The 18,262-nt window shown below is 41.5% G+C and overlaps 1 protein-coding gene and 1 pseudogene across 1 annotated transcript in view; both read left to right on the top strand.

The window, feature by feature from the left end:
* Positions 1–2,991: 2,991 nt before the first annotated feature.
* Positions 2,992–18,262, top strand: part of LOC110495850 (parapinopsin) — a 25,453-nt gene continuing 10,182 nt past the window's right edge. Inside the window, exon 1 of the mRNA XM_021571321.3 lies at positions 2,992–4,159. Coding sequence (XP_021426996.3) covers positions 3,790–4,159 — 370 coding nt within the window. The 5' untranslated portion in view covers positions 2,992–3,789. The remainder of the gene's footprint in view (positions 4,160–18,262) is intronic.
* On the top strand, positions 11,409–15,538 carry LOC149975469 (uncharacterized; annotated as a pseudogene).

Here is an 18,262-nt window from a genome sequence, read left to right as displayed (position 1 = left end):
TGTCTATACACATGTATATCCCAGACTCTGATATGGCTCCTTCTGATATTTCTTAATCTCTTGTTTCTTCTTCTTTCTTTAAATCTTTTTTTCTTGGGATTATTTGTGTATAAGTACTTTTAGACTTTATACTGCACTGCTGGAGCTAGAAACAAAAGCCTTTCGCTGCACCTGCTTTAACATCTGCTAATCTCTGTACGTGGCAAATACACTTTGAGTTGATTTGTACAAGGTTAATCAATGCATTATGAGTTACAGGCCTTCAACAGAGGAATTTATCCATAAATATCAGCGTGATTACAGGAGCGTGACCAGACATAAACGACACGGCCAGCGTGAGCATAAATCCTTCACTAACAGGGTCTGGTGGTGGCAAGGACACAGGAAGACGCACCCTGCCGTACCACTTCTCCTTCACTGCCAAGTTGGTAAATTGGAAAACGCTCAAAGCTGTTTCACATTGTCAGGAAAGAGACTGTCGACTTAGTGTAGAAGGATGATGATGTGGTGATGAATATGATGGTGGTAGTGATGGTGGTAATGACGATGATGAAGCACCGCACAACCTCTCCTTGACTGCCATTTTGGTAAATGGGAAGATGCTAGGAGCTGCCTTACTTATATGCTGTTTATACACACCACGTATTTATATTCTGGATTCTGACACATGCTCACTCTAATATATCTACCCAGGGTTGTTGACTAGACCCATTCTGTCATTTCTTGAGTTCATCTTTTTATTATTTGTGTATTTGCATTCTATTTGTTAGACATTATATAGCGCTGTTGGGAGCTAGTAACATAAGCATTTCATTCCACCTGCTGTAACACCTTCAAATCTGTGTACGTGACCAATAAACGTTGATTTTATCATTTTTTACGTCGCCAGGGAAGATTGTTTGGTGAAGGATATTGATGTGATGGTGATGATGAAGAACAAGAAAATACTATTAAAGCGATAAGACATGAGAGGGGGAGCGTCTGAAACTTGGCAGCGCTGTGCTGTACAAAAAGTATTGAGTACCACGGACCAGCATGGATGTGTGTCTAATGAAAACTATCGTACATTTTGCAGCCCGTGAAAAGGTGTTCGCTATACGTTTGAACTCGGTCATATAACCAGTCAGTGTGATAACATGTGACAACATGTAAAAGCAACATGTGATAGCATGAATCTACACATGTGAAATAAATGTGACATGAGGATGCAACATTTGAATGTGATATCATGAAACTACACCTGACAACTGTTGAACGTTTTTTAACATGTAAAACCGCAAATTCGATTGTCACGTGAATGTTTTTCACATGTGAAAATGCAATTCCACGTGTGAGAGTTAGATTTTCACATGTGAAAACATTTTTACATGGGAAAGTGCAAATTCAATGTTCACGCGTGAACGTTTTTCACATGTAAAACTGCAAATTTCAAATGTGAATCAAATTCATGTGTGAGGTGAAAACGTGTTATTATCCTTCATGTGAAAAGTGGTGTTCATATGTGAACTCTGAATGTAATACAGGTGAACATGTGGTTTGAACAACTGACCTCGTGTGTCTCTTGTTTTCATGTGAGAATTTCAGCTCAACATGAAAACTGCACATTGCACATGTGTTTTTTGTAAGGGAAGTAGTGAAATGGTATGTGGTGTGCTGTTCAGCTAAAATAGCGTAAACATCTTTAATCAAGATGATTACATTTGACATGATCACTTAGTACTGACTTTTTCAATATGACCCCAACTGGGATTTGAACTCACAACCTCTGGATTTGGGATATGCTGATATTTCTGCTTTGCCACAAAGTCTGTAGCATTCATAAAAGTCCTCTAAAGATTCTTGACCTATAATACATCTTTGCACTTAGCAGTGCTGATGGCACTCTTTTGCTATCTTAGTTATCAGTTATTAATTGGACTATTCTCCCCTCATTGATTTAATTGACTTATTTCAGCAATTTCGATGGTTTTCTGTGTAGTTGTCTAATGTTGGTGGGGAATATTATTCTGTTTTAATGTTATTCCTGAATCACTTTGATAAATATAATCGTTTTTCTTGAGTGTATTTTTAACAAAGCTGAGATTTACTTTGAAGTTCAAAGTGTAGGAATGCATGTGCAATTAAATCGGAATGTCCTGAACCAAGAGGTTGTGAGTTCAAATCCCAGGTGAGGACATGTTGAACAACAATTACTGTATAAAAAAAAACACACAATGTAATCATGTGGGTCAAATATGTAAGTTGAAAACACTGCGTGACGTTCTGAGGACGTCTTAACGACAGGGCACCGCGTGAACTATTATCACATATGAAGTGTTTCCGATTTCACATGTGGAAAAGGTTATGTGAAAATGAATTTCACATGTGGAATAAATTTAACATTTGCAAAACATCATGTGATTTACCATTTGTGAAATCATGTGGTTTTTCCAAAAGGGTTTTTGAGTCAACAATACTTATTGTGAACTTTTAAAATCTTTCCTTAAATGATTTCCCTAAAATATTTATAATGTTCTGTGATTGCGCTATATCTGCTGAAAGACTTGAACTGTCTTGGAAGTGTCATAGGCTGCAATGTATTCTATGCTGCATTGCTCATCATTCTACACAGATTATAGGGAAGCAGGGAACAGTAAACAGTCAACTTAATATTATGTGAAATAGAGAGGGAACATCAGTGTGAAAATCCATGTCCTTCATGTTCAAGTAAAGCCGAATCTCAGAGAGAGAGATGTGGTTGAACTCAATCCCCCGGCGATCACCTATGAAAGGGCAGTCTTTCGTTTTACACTTTCCTTGGGAATTTCCCATTTTTCAGCTCCAAAATGAAAACAATCACATGAAACACCATTCTATGTAATTTTGCAAACAAACTCCCACTTTTTGATTTTGTGTCATTTGTTTAAATAACTTCTTTAATAAATTCAATATGAAAGTAGTAAGTTTAGTGTTACTATTCATAATGACCACTGGTAGCTGAAGTCCCTGTTTACCCACCATAAAATAAGCTACCAGGGGCTTGTCCCCCTTCGACTTGTTTGCGTGATAGATCTCAGAAATGACTCACCCATCAGGGAATGGGTGAGTTATACCAACACACAAGGGGGAGACTACAGTGCTTTTTCTCATTGATTGGTAGGCGATGGCAATTTTATTGCGTCATTATGTTACACTCTAGTTGCCTTCACGACAGATTAACGCAACCCATCGGCGCTACTAAAGGGAGGCCAGCCAAGTAAACGCGCTCAGTCTATGCATTCTAATCTGAATGTGGTGGAGCTATGAGAAGAGCAGTGCCATTGGATTGCATTCGTCTGTGCCATAGCTTTTGTAGAGAGACAAGCCAACTAAATTCACCTTATAATAATCTTATTATAAGGCTTCGACTATTTTTATTTTACGCAAATTTGGATTAATCTGGATTGATCGGATATTAGTGACTATTATTGTTGATTATTATCCTTTTATTATTATTTCTATTTGCATTATACATTATTTTCAACTCCAAATTGCAACGCCATAATTGTCTACTACAGTTTCCAAGCGGAATGAGCCTGTTTTGTACCTCCTGAGGATACAAGGCTTGAGTCTGGATTCATGTTCGGAAAAATGAAGTTAAAGTTTTTTTCCGGTGGGCTCTATACGACCACCTCTAGCCTACAACTCCGTCGGCAGTTGATATTGCCAATTGAAAACGTGATACTGTAGCCTATTGTAGTTCATTGACGGTAGAAATGTTATAATTGTTTCTCCATGTGAGACATTCTCGAATGTGGATCACAGAAAACGATGTATACCGAGGCGGCTAATTTAAATTTCAGCTCGAATGGAAGCATCGACGATCCACTGAGCTCTCTGGATCAAGAATGGAACGAGCCCCCGGCGAAAAGACTGTCTCGGACGGGACACCATGTTATGTCCGTCTTCCTTGGATCTATTATGGTTTTTGGTTTCATCAATAACCTGGTGGTATTGATCCTGTTTATTAAGTTCAAAACTCTGCGGACTCCTGTGAACATGCTTTTGCTGAACATCAGCGTGAGTGACATGCTGGTGTGCCTCTGTGGCACCACGCTCAGCTTCGCCTCCAGTCTACAAGCACGCTGGCTGTACGGGAAGCACGGGTGCATGTGGTACGGCTTCGCCAACTCTTGTTTCGGTGAGTTTAGTCAACTGTTACGTAACGGCTTCGCCAACTCTTGTTTCGGTGAGTTTAGTCAACTGTTACGTAACAAAATAGTCACCAAAGTAACTATATATATTTTTCTCACAATAACACAATCAAAGCCTCGATGCCTCATCAATGCGTTTAAAGAAATCATTGTGCCAAATAATTGATTCACCTTATCAACCTGCCAATAATCCGAATCAGCTGCGCTAGGACGTTTAACTCTCCAGGAACCGGGTTGGAGAGTCCTGAACTAGGGACTGTCTGTCTATAGGTAATTTTTATCAGATAATGTTGCCGATGAAAGGTGTAGTGTGGGGTACAGTGATTGCATTATTGGAGCGAAGTGATGGACTTCCACTTTCAGATTTCCCACGTGCCACATGACTGGGTTTGCCCACTATTGTTCCTGATGTCACACATACAGCAGAATTGTCTTATGGATAGTGTGTTGTCAGCAGTTGCATCTGTGCCCCACAGACAGTTTAATTGTGACTCCTCTGACGTGTGAAATCATTGCTTATGTACTCTCACGGCCAAGTGGAACAGAAAGAGAAGGAGAGAAAAATAGAGACCCATTCTATCAGCGTGATGATGTTAGTTATCTCACTGTACTTTAGAGATACCTTCAATGAATCTGTCTAGACCCAGATATAGGAAGCTTTTTGTCTGACGCTATGCAGTGTGTGTGAAATTGTTTAGTGGAATGGAAGTGGATTCAGGGCTACAGATGTAGGATCTTAATTTGATCACCCTTTTGTAGCATTATCTGCACAGCAGATAATGCAAACTTGTAGTGTGTTCACGTTTTAAAAATGCTTCTAAAGTTTGTCATCGGCACTTTACATTTTGAGACTTGATTTGCCCCTACAAAAAGTATATTATTTATAATCCAAATCAAATCAAATGCATTGTATAGGTTGTGAACACATATTTTGCAGACGTTAAGGTGCAGCGAAATATTTGTTTCTAGCTCTGACAGTGCAGTAATACCTAACAATACATACAGTTGAGGTTGGAAGTTTACATACACCTTAGCCGAATACATTTAAACTCAGTTTTTCATAATTCCTGACATTTAATTCTAGTAAAAAATCCATGTCTTATGTCAGTTAGGATCACCAATTTATTTTAAGAATGTGAAATGTCAGGATAATAGTAGAGAGAATGATTTATTTCAGCTTTTATTTCTTTCATCACATTCCCAGTGGGTCAGAAGTTTACATACACTCAATTAGTATTTGGTAGCATTGCCTTTAAATTGTTTAACTTGGGTCAAACGTTTCGGGTAGCCTTCCACAGGCTTCCCATAATAAGTTGGGTGAATTTTGGCCCATTCCTCCTGACATAAATGGTGTAACTGAGTCAGGTTTGTAGGCCTCCTTGCTCGCGCACGCTTTTTCAGTTCTGCCCACAAATTTTCTATAGGATTGAGGTCAGGGCTTTGTGATGGCCACTCCAATACCTTGACTTTGTTGTCCTTAAGCCATTTTGCCACAACTTGGAAGTATGCTTGGGGTCATCGTGCATTTGGAAGACCCATTTGCGACCAAGCTTTAACTTCCTGACCGATGTCTTGAGATGTTGCTTCAATATATCCACATAATTTTCCTTCCTCATGAAGCCATCTATTTTGTGAAGTGCACCAGTCCCTTCTGCAGCAAAGCACCCCCACAACATGATGCTGCCACCCCCGTGCTTCACGGTTGGGATGGTGTTCTTCCGCTTGCAAGCCTCCCCCTTTTCCCTCCAAACATAACAATAGTCATTATGGCCAAACAGTTCTATTTTTGTTTCATCAGACCAGAGGACATTTCTCCAAAAATTACGATCTTTGTCCCCATGTGCAGTTACAAACCGTAGTCTGGCTTATTTATGTCGGTTTTGGAGCAGTGGCTTCTTCCTTGCTGAGCAGCCTTTCAGGTTATGTTGATATAGGACTTGTTTTACTGTGGATATAGATACTTTTGTACATGTTTCCTCCAGTATCTTCACAAGGTCCTTTGCTGTTGTTCTGGGATTGATTTGCACTTTTCGCACCAAAGTACGTTCATCTCTAGAAGACAGAATGTGTCTCCTTCCTGAGCGGTATGACGGCAGCGTGGTCCCATGGTGTTTATACTTGTGTACTATTGTTTGTACAGATGAACTTGGTACCTTCAGGCATTTGGAAATTGCTCCAAAGGATGAACCAGACTTGTGCAGATCTTGGCTGATTTCTTTTGATTTTCCCATGATGTCAAGCAAAGAGGCACTGAGTTTGAAGGTAGGTCTGGAAATACATCCACAGGTACACCTCCAATTGACTCAAATGATGTCAATTCACCTATCAGAAGCTTCGAAAGCCATGACATAATTTTCTGGAATTTTCCAAGCTGTTAAAGGCACAGTCAACTTAGTATATGTAAACTTCTGACCCACTGGAATTGTGATTTAGTGAATTATAAGTGAAATAATCTGTCTGTAAACAATTGTGAGGAAAATTACTTGCCATGCACAAAGTAGATGTCCTGATCGACTTGCCAAAACTATAGTTTGTTAATAAAAAATTTGTGGAGTGGTTGAAAAATGTGTTTCAATGACTTCAACCTAAGTGCATGTAAACTTCCAACTTCAATTGTACATAATCCCCCAAAAATCAAAATAAAGAAATATCAGAATGAGCAATGTCCATGTCCGGAACATAAATATATATGTATATAATGGTGTGTATGGACGGTATATGAGTAGAAAAGGTGTGATGAGCCTTGACTAGAATAGAGTATATACATATGAAGTGGGGCTCACTCACTGTAAATCAAATGGAGATGAAAGATCAGCAGGAGGAGTGGGGATTCACACACTTTCAAAAGGTGCACTCAGGAGGGGAATTGAGGAGGGAGGGCGGGCTTTGAATATCATTATTATCATTCAATATAATTGAATATAAAAAAGGACAAATGCATAAGGTTGCCCTGTTCCTTCAAGTGCCATTCTGTTACTTCTCCTAATTTGCCCCAAGAGGTTTTCTCCACCAAAGCTTTCCACAAAAGGTGCACTCATGAGGGGAATTGAGAAGTGAGCGCAAGCCAGGATTTTAATATCATTATCATTGAATTATCATTGAATATTAAAAAAGGAGAATGCACAACCATGTCCTGTTCCTTAAAATGCCAATCTGTTACATCTTCTAACGACCGTAAGATTATATTATTCCACCAATGTTCCACAACCTGCTATATTGCCCTTTACCACAAAAAATCGTTGAACAAATTGTCTCAGCAATAAGTCTGCCAACGCCTCTTTGCAGCTGTAGTCAAGAGTACGACACTGAGACGACGTGTGCCCATGCACACTAGGCTAATTCAGGAGACAGTTTGTAGTTTTTACTCCCCTCCTATATCAGGAACGGGTGGCGAAAAGTTTAATTAAACGATTCAGAGACTAAAACGAATAAATCATCATTTAAAGAGAGCTAATCGATATACAAACCCAAAATCATCGGCTCTTCTTGCAGGCTGTATGTCGGAGCATAGCGAACTGTAGGTTGTGATTTTTGACCTGCTTACTTGTACATTGAACAATACAGCAACCATAGAAAATACTGTTTGTTTTCCACAATTTGTGGGTGTGGTCAAGGGGAATTCCTTCAATATCTACTCCGGAGTATCTCTGCCTTCTAGAATTCCTCTCGGCCCAGCCCATTTGTCTCTGGTTTGAGGTGGCAAAACTAGGGCAATTCTCAGTGTTTGTGACATAACATGAGTCAAGGGTTTTGAAAACGGGCTGAGGGGTGTTAATGGTTGATAAGAAGGTCAGTCTGTTCATGGGATAGCAGAGCACTGAGCCCAGCACCTATTATGCCATAGCTCTGCCTGGCTGTTGGCTTGCTAGGCTACCCTCTGCAGTTGTTAGATAGAAGAAGAGTCTTCTGGGCCTTTGTGTGTTTACATATCAGGTCATGGATTTTTTTTCAGTAATATCAACTGTTGGAGTAATTGTGTCACAGGCAAGCTCTTATTTTCTGAGCTGATTATTTAACAAGCAGCTAACGAGCACACCATTTCAAACAATGTGTTAACTGTTTATGACAACCGTTTATTACAGATCTACAAACTAGAAATGAACAGTTTATAAAATACTTATAAACCCTTATAAATAACCCCTGGGGAGGGTAGGCAACAACACATCCGCCACCATGACCCTCAACCTGGGGGTCCCTCGGGGGTGCATGCTTAGTCCCCTCCTGTGCTCCCTGTTCACCCATGGCTGCGTTGGAATGTTAGTGTAGCATGTGTGCATAGAGCCAGTGCAAGAAAAAGGGGATCAATGCAGATAGTCTGTGTAGCCATTTGATTAACTGTTCAGCAGTCTTACGGCTTGGGAGCAGAAGCTGTTCAGGAGCCTTTTGGTCCCAGACTTGGCGCTCCGGCACCGCTTGCCTTGCGGCAGCAGAGAAACCAGTCTATGACGTGTGGCTGGAGTCTTTGACACAGCCTGGTATAGAAACAAAGCTCACCCAAACCATCAAAACGATAGTCATGGACTATCTGAAGGAGAAATGTGATGACCTCCTGGACTTATCCTCGTTGGTCGACCCTCGGGTTTAAAACACATTACATCAAAGAGGAGAAGGTGGGCCACAATAAAGCAAGAGCTGTCTCAGAGATGGTCAATGAGGGACATGAAAACCCAAGCCCAGCACAGGGAGACGATGCTGCTGCTGCTTCACCACAACTGCCAGCTAAAAAGAGAAAGTCACTGGGCAGTTTTTTCAAAAAGCCTCTCCACTACCACAGGTCTCACTGAAATCCAGCTGGTAGAAAATGAACTCAGCTGCTACCTTCAGTCTCCTGTTGCTGACAGTGAAACAAATCCACTGGACTGGTGGAAGATCCATCCCAAAACACTTTCCCAAAGTCCTTCACCTGGCAAAGCGCTACCTGTGCATTCCTACGACCAGCTCCCCCTCATAGTGACCTGCCATAGGGCAGCTTTAAAGCCAATATGAGTATTTGAGAATGGTTACACTACTGCAATTTGGAGTATACCAATGCTTCCCTCTATTGGAGCATAGTAGTGTTGATGTCAAAGTGTTATGTTAATTTATTAGGGTGCAGTACATGGTGTTCCAGAATCCAGGAACTCCAAACCACTTTCATTTCACACCCTGTCATTTTAGTGGACAAAATTTCCCACTATAGGTGTGAGTTCTACAGAACAGCGGCCCAATCCACAATGACACAGTGAAAGGGACAGACATTTTTCTCACCTACTCACCTATTTCTATGTGCCAAACTGTGCGCAGTTGAAACCCTCTGCAGAATACGTGCACACAAACTGCACTGCAGTGGTCAGTAATATACAGTTTATAAAATACTTAGAAACACTTATAACTAGGAGCATTATTGCTCTTAGTTATAAGATCAATATAGATATAGGAACTTTACTTTGAGAAAAGTGGACGCACCTTGCATTTTCACATAATATAATGTTCAATAATTTAGACTTTTTGTGGCTACTACTGTTGAATAATTAACAGATGTCCTGTGCCTCTGAAGCATATTGGGTAGTTAAATTAAGAGAGGTTTCCATGCAGAGTCATTGTGCCCTTGGCAGATAGCTACGTAATGGGTTACAGCTGTTGCTTGGGGTCCTCATTCCAAACCTGGCCTCCCGACCATCCGCTACCCAGCAGTAGCTAAAATGGAGGTCTGAAGCAAAAACAGCTCCCGAACATCTACTCTTCTCCTAAAATAGACTACAACCGCAAACTTTTATGTCTATTCTCCAAAAAAAAAAACAGCCTCCAAACAGAAGAAGGGATCCACAAACATCTGCACAACCATAGACATTTCTCTTTATGTGGAATGTGGCTTCTTTTTTCTCTGTGCTCAAGCGTGGCAGGGCCCAAATCTCTGTTTCGAGAGTAATCTGGAGGGGCGCTGATAGACATGATTAAAAAGATCTTTGAAGATTAGAACATGCTGTGAGGAGAGGAGGATATTTTGGAGTGTAGGAAGAACTCTCACAGAAATGAACTAACATGGGGTGGAGATGGTGGGAGATTGTGAGATGAGATTACACAAGTCATCATGGTTCAAAGCATGGTGTAGTGACTGCTTTACATTTCAAACCAAAGTGACTGTATGTACGTAGAATGACATACAAATGTAGAACGATATACGTGTGTAGCAGGAAGTATGTACACTGTAAAAAATGACCCTTTGGATCAACCCTAACATTTTTTACAAGTAAATGAGTTAGGTTTTCTCAATTGAAAAAAAGTACATTTGTTGAAACCAAAAATATGATTCAATGCCAACCGTTATACACTGCTCAAAAAAATAAACGGAACACTTAAACAACACAATGTAACTCCAAGTCAATCACACTTCTGTGAAATCAAACTGTCCACTTAGGAAGCAACATTGATTGAGAGGATCTGCAGAGAAGAATGGAAGAAACTCCCCAAATACAGGTGTGCCGAGCTTGTAGCGTCATACTGAAGTAGAATTGAGGCTGTAATCACTGCCAAAGGTGCTTCAACAAAGTACTAAGTAAAGGGTCTGAATACCTATGTATATGTGATATTTCAGTATAAATTAGCAACAAAAAAAAGTACCTGTTTTTGCTTTGTCATTATGGAGTATTGTGTGTAGATTGATGAAACATTTAATCAATTTAGAAAAAGGCTGTAACGTAACAAAATGTAGAAAAAGTCAAGGGGTCTGAACACTTTCCGAAGGCACTGTAAGTCCTTTGTGACTCCATACATCTAATTGAATTATATATTAAGAATGTATGTAATGCCCACTGATATATGTATCACATATATTCAGTCTGTGTGAGTTACTTTATGCTCTCATGCATACTATAGTTTGGTAAGTTATTGGTATTGGTTCACTGTTTCTTGTTGATCTATTTATAGAAAATGATGATGTTGAGATAGTTACCTTCTGACACATGTGAGAAAATGTAATTACTCTTTAAGGGCGACCCAGAGGTTGATGAGATACCAAATTTAAAAAAATGAAAGGGCAAATAAATCGATGAAAACCTTGGGAAATTCATCATGTATAATTGGGCAGGGGGGGTTCTCAAGAGGGAAAATATATACAATCAGGGACTCCTATGAGATTTCTACATGGAATTCAATATGAAATATTGGCATATGAGAAACCTGGGCATGATAAACGGACCATGGTCTGAGTCTGACTGTCTCTCTAGTCTCTTGGTGGAGGGAAGGGGGTTAAAAGACATGGATGAACTTGGCCGCTTCCTCATCTGCACTGACAGGTCGGCTCCCCTAGGGGTCAACCAGAGGGAAGAGCCAATCACTGGCCTTGCTGCTGTAGCGTCTTTTCCGCCCTCTGGTCCTCGAAGGAGGGAGTGTGATTGTGTGCCTTACACTGATTGAGTCAAAGAAATGTAACTGGGGAGTGGAGTAGATTGAATATCCAATCTGAAATGACAGGCATGCAGCATGTGCCCACTGTTTTGAGCTACAGAGCTAAGCCAAGGCTGTTTCTGAATTTCACATCGCTTTCTCACCCCTCGATAAATTAGTAAACTTATGTTGAAAGATGACCCGCTCAGAGGTCCTTATTAAAGCAACAGCTTCGGCAGCTTCCTACAGCAACGTTTTCATTTGCAACAGCATTTTATATAATAAGAATAATACATTGTATTTGTGCCTTTGAAGATACCTAGGGACACATACAGAGCAAAACATAAAATAGCCTAAATAAACACGACAATACTAAAAGCAAAGTGCATTACCACAAAGGCGCGCGGCACCCCAAAAATAGCAAGATAATTAATACATGGGGGAAAACAGCAACAACAGCAATTACAATGTCAAGCTCACGAAGGCAGTTCAAATCGAGAGGCTACTTGAACGACCTCTGTAACCCGATAGGTAGAAAAAAAATAAAAAGAGCTAGACGGTTTAAAACGCTAAAGGCTGAATGCTATTCTGAAAAGGTTGTTTTTGGAGATTCGGATGGAGTCCGAACTGAGGAAGTTCAGCTGTGAGAGAGTTCCAGAGAGTGAAAGCGCGATCCCCCATGAAGCGTAGTGGGGGATGACGGGGGTGACCCGTAAACCTGTGTCAGAGGATGGAAGGCTGCGGATGGGGGTGTAGGTGTGTAGCATGTCTGAGAGACAGGAGGGGGCCAAGCCATGCGAGGATTTGTAAGGTGCAGATTTTGAGTTTCAGAATGTTTGAGCTTATCCACGATTTTATTTATTTTAAACAGCTGATGCGTGATGGTGTGGGGGGGGGGGGGGGGGGTCAGAGTTAGGTTTGGATTGAACATAGATTTGTGTGTCATCAGTTTAGCAGTGGAATTGGAGAGCATGTTGGGGGATGATTTGGCCAAGGGGTATATGTAGATAATGAATACTGTCGATATCGACACCTGGCTTCCCAGTTACCGCTCCAAAAACAAATTATAGAACCTAGATGAACTGTATGGTTAATCTTCTACAATATACAAGCAAAATGTATATTTCTATTCAATGACTTCAACTTTAAGACCTATACATTGACATAACATTACCATTATAATGTCCAATTGTCCAACACAATTATACATTTCTCAAAATGATTGGCCATATTCCACACCATAGAATTATAATTAAATATTTTTTCTATTACCTAGAATTATAATTAAATATTTTTTCTATTACCTAGAATTATAATTAAATATTTTTTCTATTACCTAGAATTATAATTAAATATTTTTTTCTGTTACCTAGAATTATGATTGACATGTTTTTCTATTAACATACAATATATTACATGAATATGAATTGTTGATGCCTGGAGGTTGTGTGTGTGTGAAGAGCCTGAAGACAGAGAGAGTTGATTAAGATGGGTGTGCATGCCACTGCATGTAGAGATGAGTCAGTTTGGGCTGATTACTGTCCTCTTGGCTGGACAGGGTAACCGTGACAGGGGGTTTGTTACGTGTGTGTGTGTGTGTGTCTTCATTATACATGGGGCTGGAGGATCATAGGGGGTTCTTGTTTGGGCTATGTAAATAGTTGTCATTAGCATAGACAGGTTATGTAACTGATGGAGAAAGCAAACGTTCACAGCCGGGAGAGCATCGTGTGACATTTTCCATTGTGTGATTCACTGTAGGAAAAGCACTGGCACATCTGAGTTGCCTTTTTACAGGTGTGTGGAAATAATGTGATTATATCTCAGAAGAAAAGAAGGATCCACACACTGCTATAACCAGTACCACTTCGGTTTATCCATTGTGTGATTCACTGGAATCGGTTCTGGGTAGGTTGTGAGAAAATGGACCTACGTTATTGGTGGCAGTGATAGGAGTATCAGTAGTGAATTAGAGGGATTTTGACACTTCAGTTGCTCAACTTTGGGATTTGATTAAGCCAGTGTCTTATTCCAAATGCATGATATGAACCACTTGATCAGCTGTCAATGAAATCATATCTGATAGCGCAGTAATTACAGTGGAATATGTGGAGTGATGGAATGACTCATTTGCAGCAAATGCGTCATTTCAGCCCACCCCTATACACACATACCGTAGTCACACTCACACACACGCACATGACTTGCCGTGATGGTGAGAAATATATGAGCGGAAAAGGTATTTTCTCCTTTAATTTCTCATTTGGTTGATATGTGATCTGTAAACATAGTGTGTCCAAGATGGCATAGCAGTCAAACGTCCTTTGTCCTCGTCTTGTCGTGTCCCGTGTATACATATATTTACATCTTTCTTCGCATACCTTTTTATATATTTTCTTTTCCAAAAACTCATCTTCAAAACACACTCCTGCAACCCACCTCACCAATTAAAAAAAAAAGTATTATTTACCTCAAATCTGAAATCCACAATAGAAGCTAGCCTGAAGCTAACCAGAAGCTAACCAGGAGCTAACCAGGAGCTAGCCAGAAGCTAGCCAGAAGCTAGCCAGTTTACTGGATAACGTTAGTATTTAGCTAACCACGGTTGATGGTCATCCTCTATCCTTTAGCTCGAAAAGCTATCGCCAGTTTTGTACAACGCGACTCAGACCAGAATATACCGGACCTATTTTTCTCTCCATATCCACGGATTTCAACCGAAAGCTCTGAACATTTACACCTGGATCTCGCTGCTAACTAGCTGCTATCCATGTGACTATTGGCTTACGTCGGTCCCGGAGCAAACTTCAATTATTCCGGAGCTAGCCAGCTGAAGAGTTCCATCAACCACTCCTGGGCTACAATCACCTATCCGGAACTGTTTTACTGCCGATGCGGAGCCCCACCGGGCCTTCACGACTGTACTACCGACGTTATCTGCACGAGGGAGTTATCCAACTGGCTCCTCCGTCGCGACGTTACCTGAACGGCCATCTGCGGCCCGCTAATCGTTAGCTGTCTTATCGGCTGCTATCTGAATAGGTCTCTCAGACAATTTTTCTTGGGTCACTATTACTATATCCATTTTGCCAATTGGATTGATCCCCTCTACCACACGGAACCCCACTAATCTACTAACGGAAACGCACAAAGTGGCTAAAAACAGAACACCGTCCTACGCTAGCTTGCTACCGATGGCCCGGCTAGCTGTCTGAATCGTCATTACCCCAACCAACCTCACTACTAACTGGACCCTTGTGATCACTCGACTAAGCATGCCTCTCCTTAATGTCAATATGCCTTGTCCATTGATGTTCTGGTTAGTGTTTATTGGCTTAGTTCACTGTAGAGCCTCAATGTAGAGTTTCAATGATGTTTCTAGAGACCATATCTCTCTCATCATCACTCAATACCTAGGTTTACCTCCACTGTATTCACATCCTACCATACCTATGTCTGTACATTATACCTTGAAGCTATTTTATCGCCCCCAGAAAGCTCCTTTTACTCTCTGTTCTGGACGTTCTAAATGACCAATTCTCATAGCTTTTAGCCATACCCTTATCCTACTCCTCTGTTCCTCTGGTGATATAGAGGTGAATCCAGGCCCTGCAGTGTCTAGCTCCACTCCTATTCCCGAGGCGCTCTCTTTTGATGACTTCTGTAACCGTAATAGCCTTGGTTTCATGCATGTTAACATTAGAAGCCTCCTCCCTAAGCTTGTTTTATTCACTGCTTTAGCACACTCTGCCAAACCGGATGTTCTAGCCGTGTCTGAATCCTGGCTTAGGGAGACCACCAAAAATTCTGAAATCTCCATTCCGAACTACAACATTTTCAGACAAGATAGAACGGCCAAAGGGGCGGTGTTACAATCTACTGCAGAGATAGCCTGCAGAGTTCTGATCTACTATCCAGGTCTGTACCCAAACAATTTGAACTTGTACTTTTAAAAGTCCACCACTCTAAAAAGAAGTCTCTCACTGTTGCCACTTGCTATAGACCACCCTCTGCCCCCAGCTGTGCTCTGGACACCATATGTGAACTGATTGCCCTACATCTATCTTCAGAGCTCGTGCTGCTAGGCGACCTAAACTGGAACATGCTTAACACTCCAGCCATCCTACAATCTAAGCTTGATGCCCTCAATCTCACACAAATTATCAATGAACCTACCAGGTACCACCCCTAATCCGTAAACACGGGCACCCTCATAGATATCATCCTAACCAACTTGCCCTCTAAATACACCTGTTTTCAACCAAGATCTCAGCGATCACTGCCTCATTGCCTGCATCCGTAATGGGTCAGCAGTCAAACGACCTCCACTCATCACTTTCAAAGGCTCCCTGAAACACTTCAGCGAGCAGGCCTTTCTAATTGACCTGGCCGGGGTTTCCTGGAAGAACATTGACCTCATCCCGTCAGTAGAGGATGCCTTCCTCACCATCTTAAATAAGCATGCCCCATTCAAGAAATGTAGAACCAACACAAAAACATCCTATGGCGTTCTGCATTAGCATCAAACAGCACCCGTGATATGCAACTTTTCAGGGAAGCTAGAAACCAATACACACAGGCAGTTAGAAAAGCCAAGGCTAGCTTTTTCAAGCAGAAATGTGCTTCCTGCAACACTTACTCAAAAAAGTTCTGGGACACTGTAAAGTCCTTGGAGAATAAGAACACCTCCTCCCAGCTGCCCACTGCACTGAGGATAGGAAACACTGTCACTACCGATAAATCCACTATAATTGAGAATTTCAATAAGCATTTTTCTACAGCTGGCCATGCTTTCCACCTGGCTACCCCTACCCCGGTCAACAGCACTGCACCCCCCACAGCAACTCGCCCAAGCCTTCCCCATTTCTCCTTCTCCCAAATCCAGGCAGCTGATGTTCTGAAAGAGCTGCAAAATCTGGACCCCTACAAATCAGCCGGGCTAGACAATCTGGACCCTTTCTAAAATTATCTGCCGAAATTGTTGCAACCCCTATTACTAGCCTGTTCAACCTCTCTTTCGTGTCGTCTGAGATTCCCAAAGATTGAACAGCAGCTGCGGTCATCCCCCTCTTCAAAGGGGGGGGACACTCTTGACCCAAACTGCTACAGACCTATATCTATCATACCCTGACTTTCTAAGGTCTTCGAAAGCCAAGTCAACAAACAGATTACCGACCATTTCGAATCCCACCATACCTTCTCCGCTATGCAATCTGGTTTCAGAGCTGGTCATGGGTGCACATCAGCCACGCTCAAGATCCTAAACAAATTTTAACCGCCATCGATAAGAAACAATACTGTGCAGCCGTATTCATTGAACTGGCCAAGGCTTTCGACTCTGTCAATCACCACATCCTCATCGGCAGACTCGATAGCCTTGGTTTCTCAAATGATTGCCTCGCCTGGTTCACCAACTATTTCTCTGATAGAGTTCCGTGTGTCAAATCGGAATGCCTGTTGTCCGGGCCTCTGGCCGTCTCTATGGGGGTGCCACAGGGTTCAATTCTTGGACAGACTCTCTTCTCTGTATACATCAATGATGTCGCTCTTGCTGCTGGTGAGTCTCTGATCCACCTCTACGCAGACGACACCATTCTGTATACTTCTGGCCCTTCTTTGGACTCTGTGTTAACAACCCTCCAGACGAGCTTCAATGCCATACAACTCTCCTTCCGTGGCCTCCAATTGCTCTTAAATACAAGTAAAACTAAATGCATGCTCTTCAACCGATCGCTGCCTGCACCTGCCCGCCCTTCCAACATCACTACTCTGGACGGTTCTTTCTTAGAATATGTGGACAACTACAAATACCTAGGTGTCTGGTTAGACTGTAAACTCTCCTTCCAGACTCACATCAAACATCTCCAATCCAAAGTTAAATCTAGAATTGGCTTCCTATTTGGCAACAAAGCCTCCTTCACTCATGCTGCCAAACATACACTTGTAAAACTGACCATCCTACCGATCCTTGACTTCGGTGACGTCATTTATAAAATAGCCTCCAATACCCTACTTAATAAATTGGATGCAGTCTATCACAGTGCCATCCATTTTGTCCCCAATGCCCCATATACTACCCGCCACTGCGACCTGTACACTCTCGTTGGCTGGCCCTCGCTTCATACTCGTCGCCAAACCCACTGGCTCCAGGTCATCTACAAGACCTGCTAGGTAAAGTCCCCCCTTGTCTCACCTCGCTGGTCACCATAGCAGCACCCACCTGTAGCACGTGCTCCAGCAGGTATATCTCTCTGGTCACCCCAAAAACCAATTCATACTTTGGCCGCCTCGCCTTCCAGTTTACTGCTGCCAATGACTGGAACGAACTGCAAAAATCTCTGAAACTGGAAACACTTATCCCCCTCACTGGCTTTAAGCACCAGCTGTCAGAGCAGCTCACAGATTACTGCACCTGTACATAGCCCATCTATAATTTAGCCCAAACAACTACCTCTCCCCCTACTGTATTTATTTATTTATTTTGCTCCCCCATTATTTCTCTCTACTTTGCACATTCTTCCACTGCAAATCTACCATTCCAGTGTTTATTTTATTATTCTTTTTAAAAATATTATATTTTTTACTTGCTATATTGTATTTACTTCGCCACCATGGTCTTTTTTGCCTTTACCTCCCTTATCTCACCTCATATGCTCACATTGAATATAGACTCATTTTTCTACTGTATTATTGACTGTATGTTTGTTTTACTCCATGTGTAACTC

Source organism: Oncorhynchus mykiss, chromosome 18 (genome assembly GCF_057628025.1).
Source record: "Oncorhynchus mykiss isolate SJ-2025 chromosome 18, ASM5762802v1, whole genome shotgun sequence".
Taxonomy (NCBI): Eukaryota; Metazoa; Chordata; class Actinopteri; order Salmoniformes; family Salmonidae; genus Oncorhynchus; species Oncorhynchus mykiss.
The sequence above is the reverse complement of the archived record's forward strand: the minus strand, read 5'-3'. Positions and strand labels throughout refer to the sequence as shown.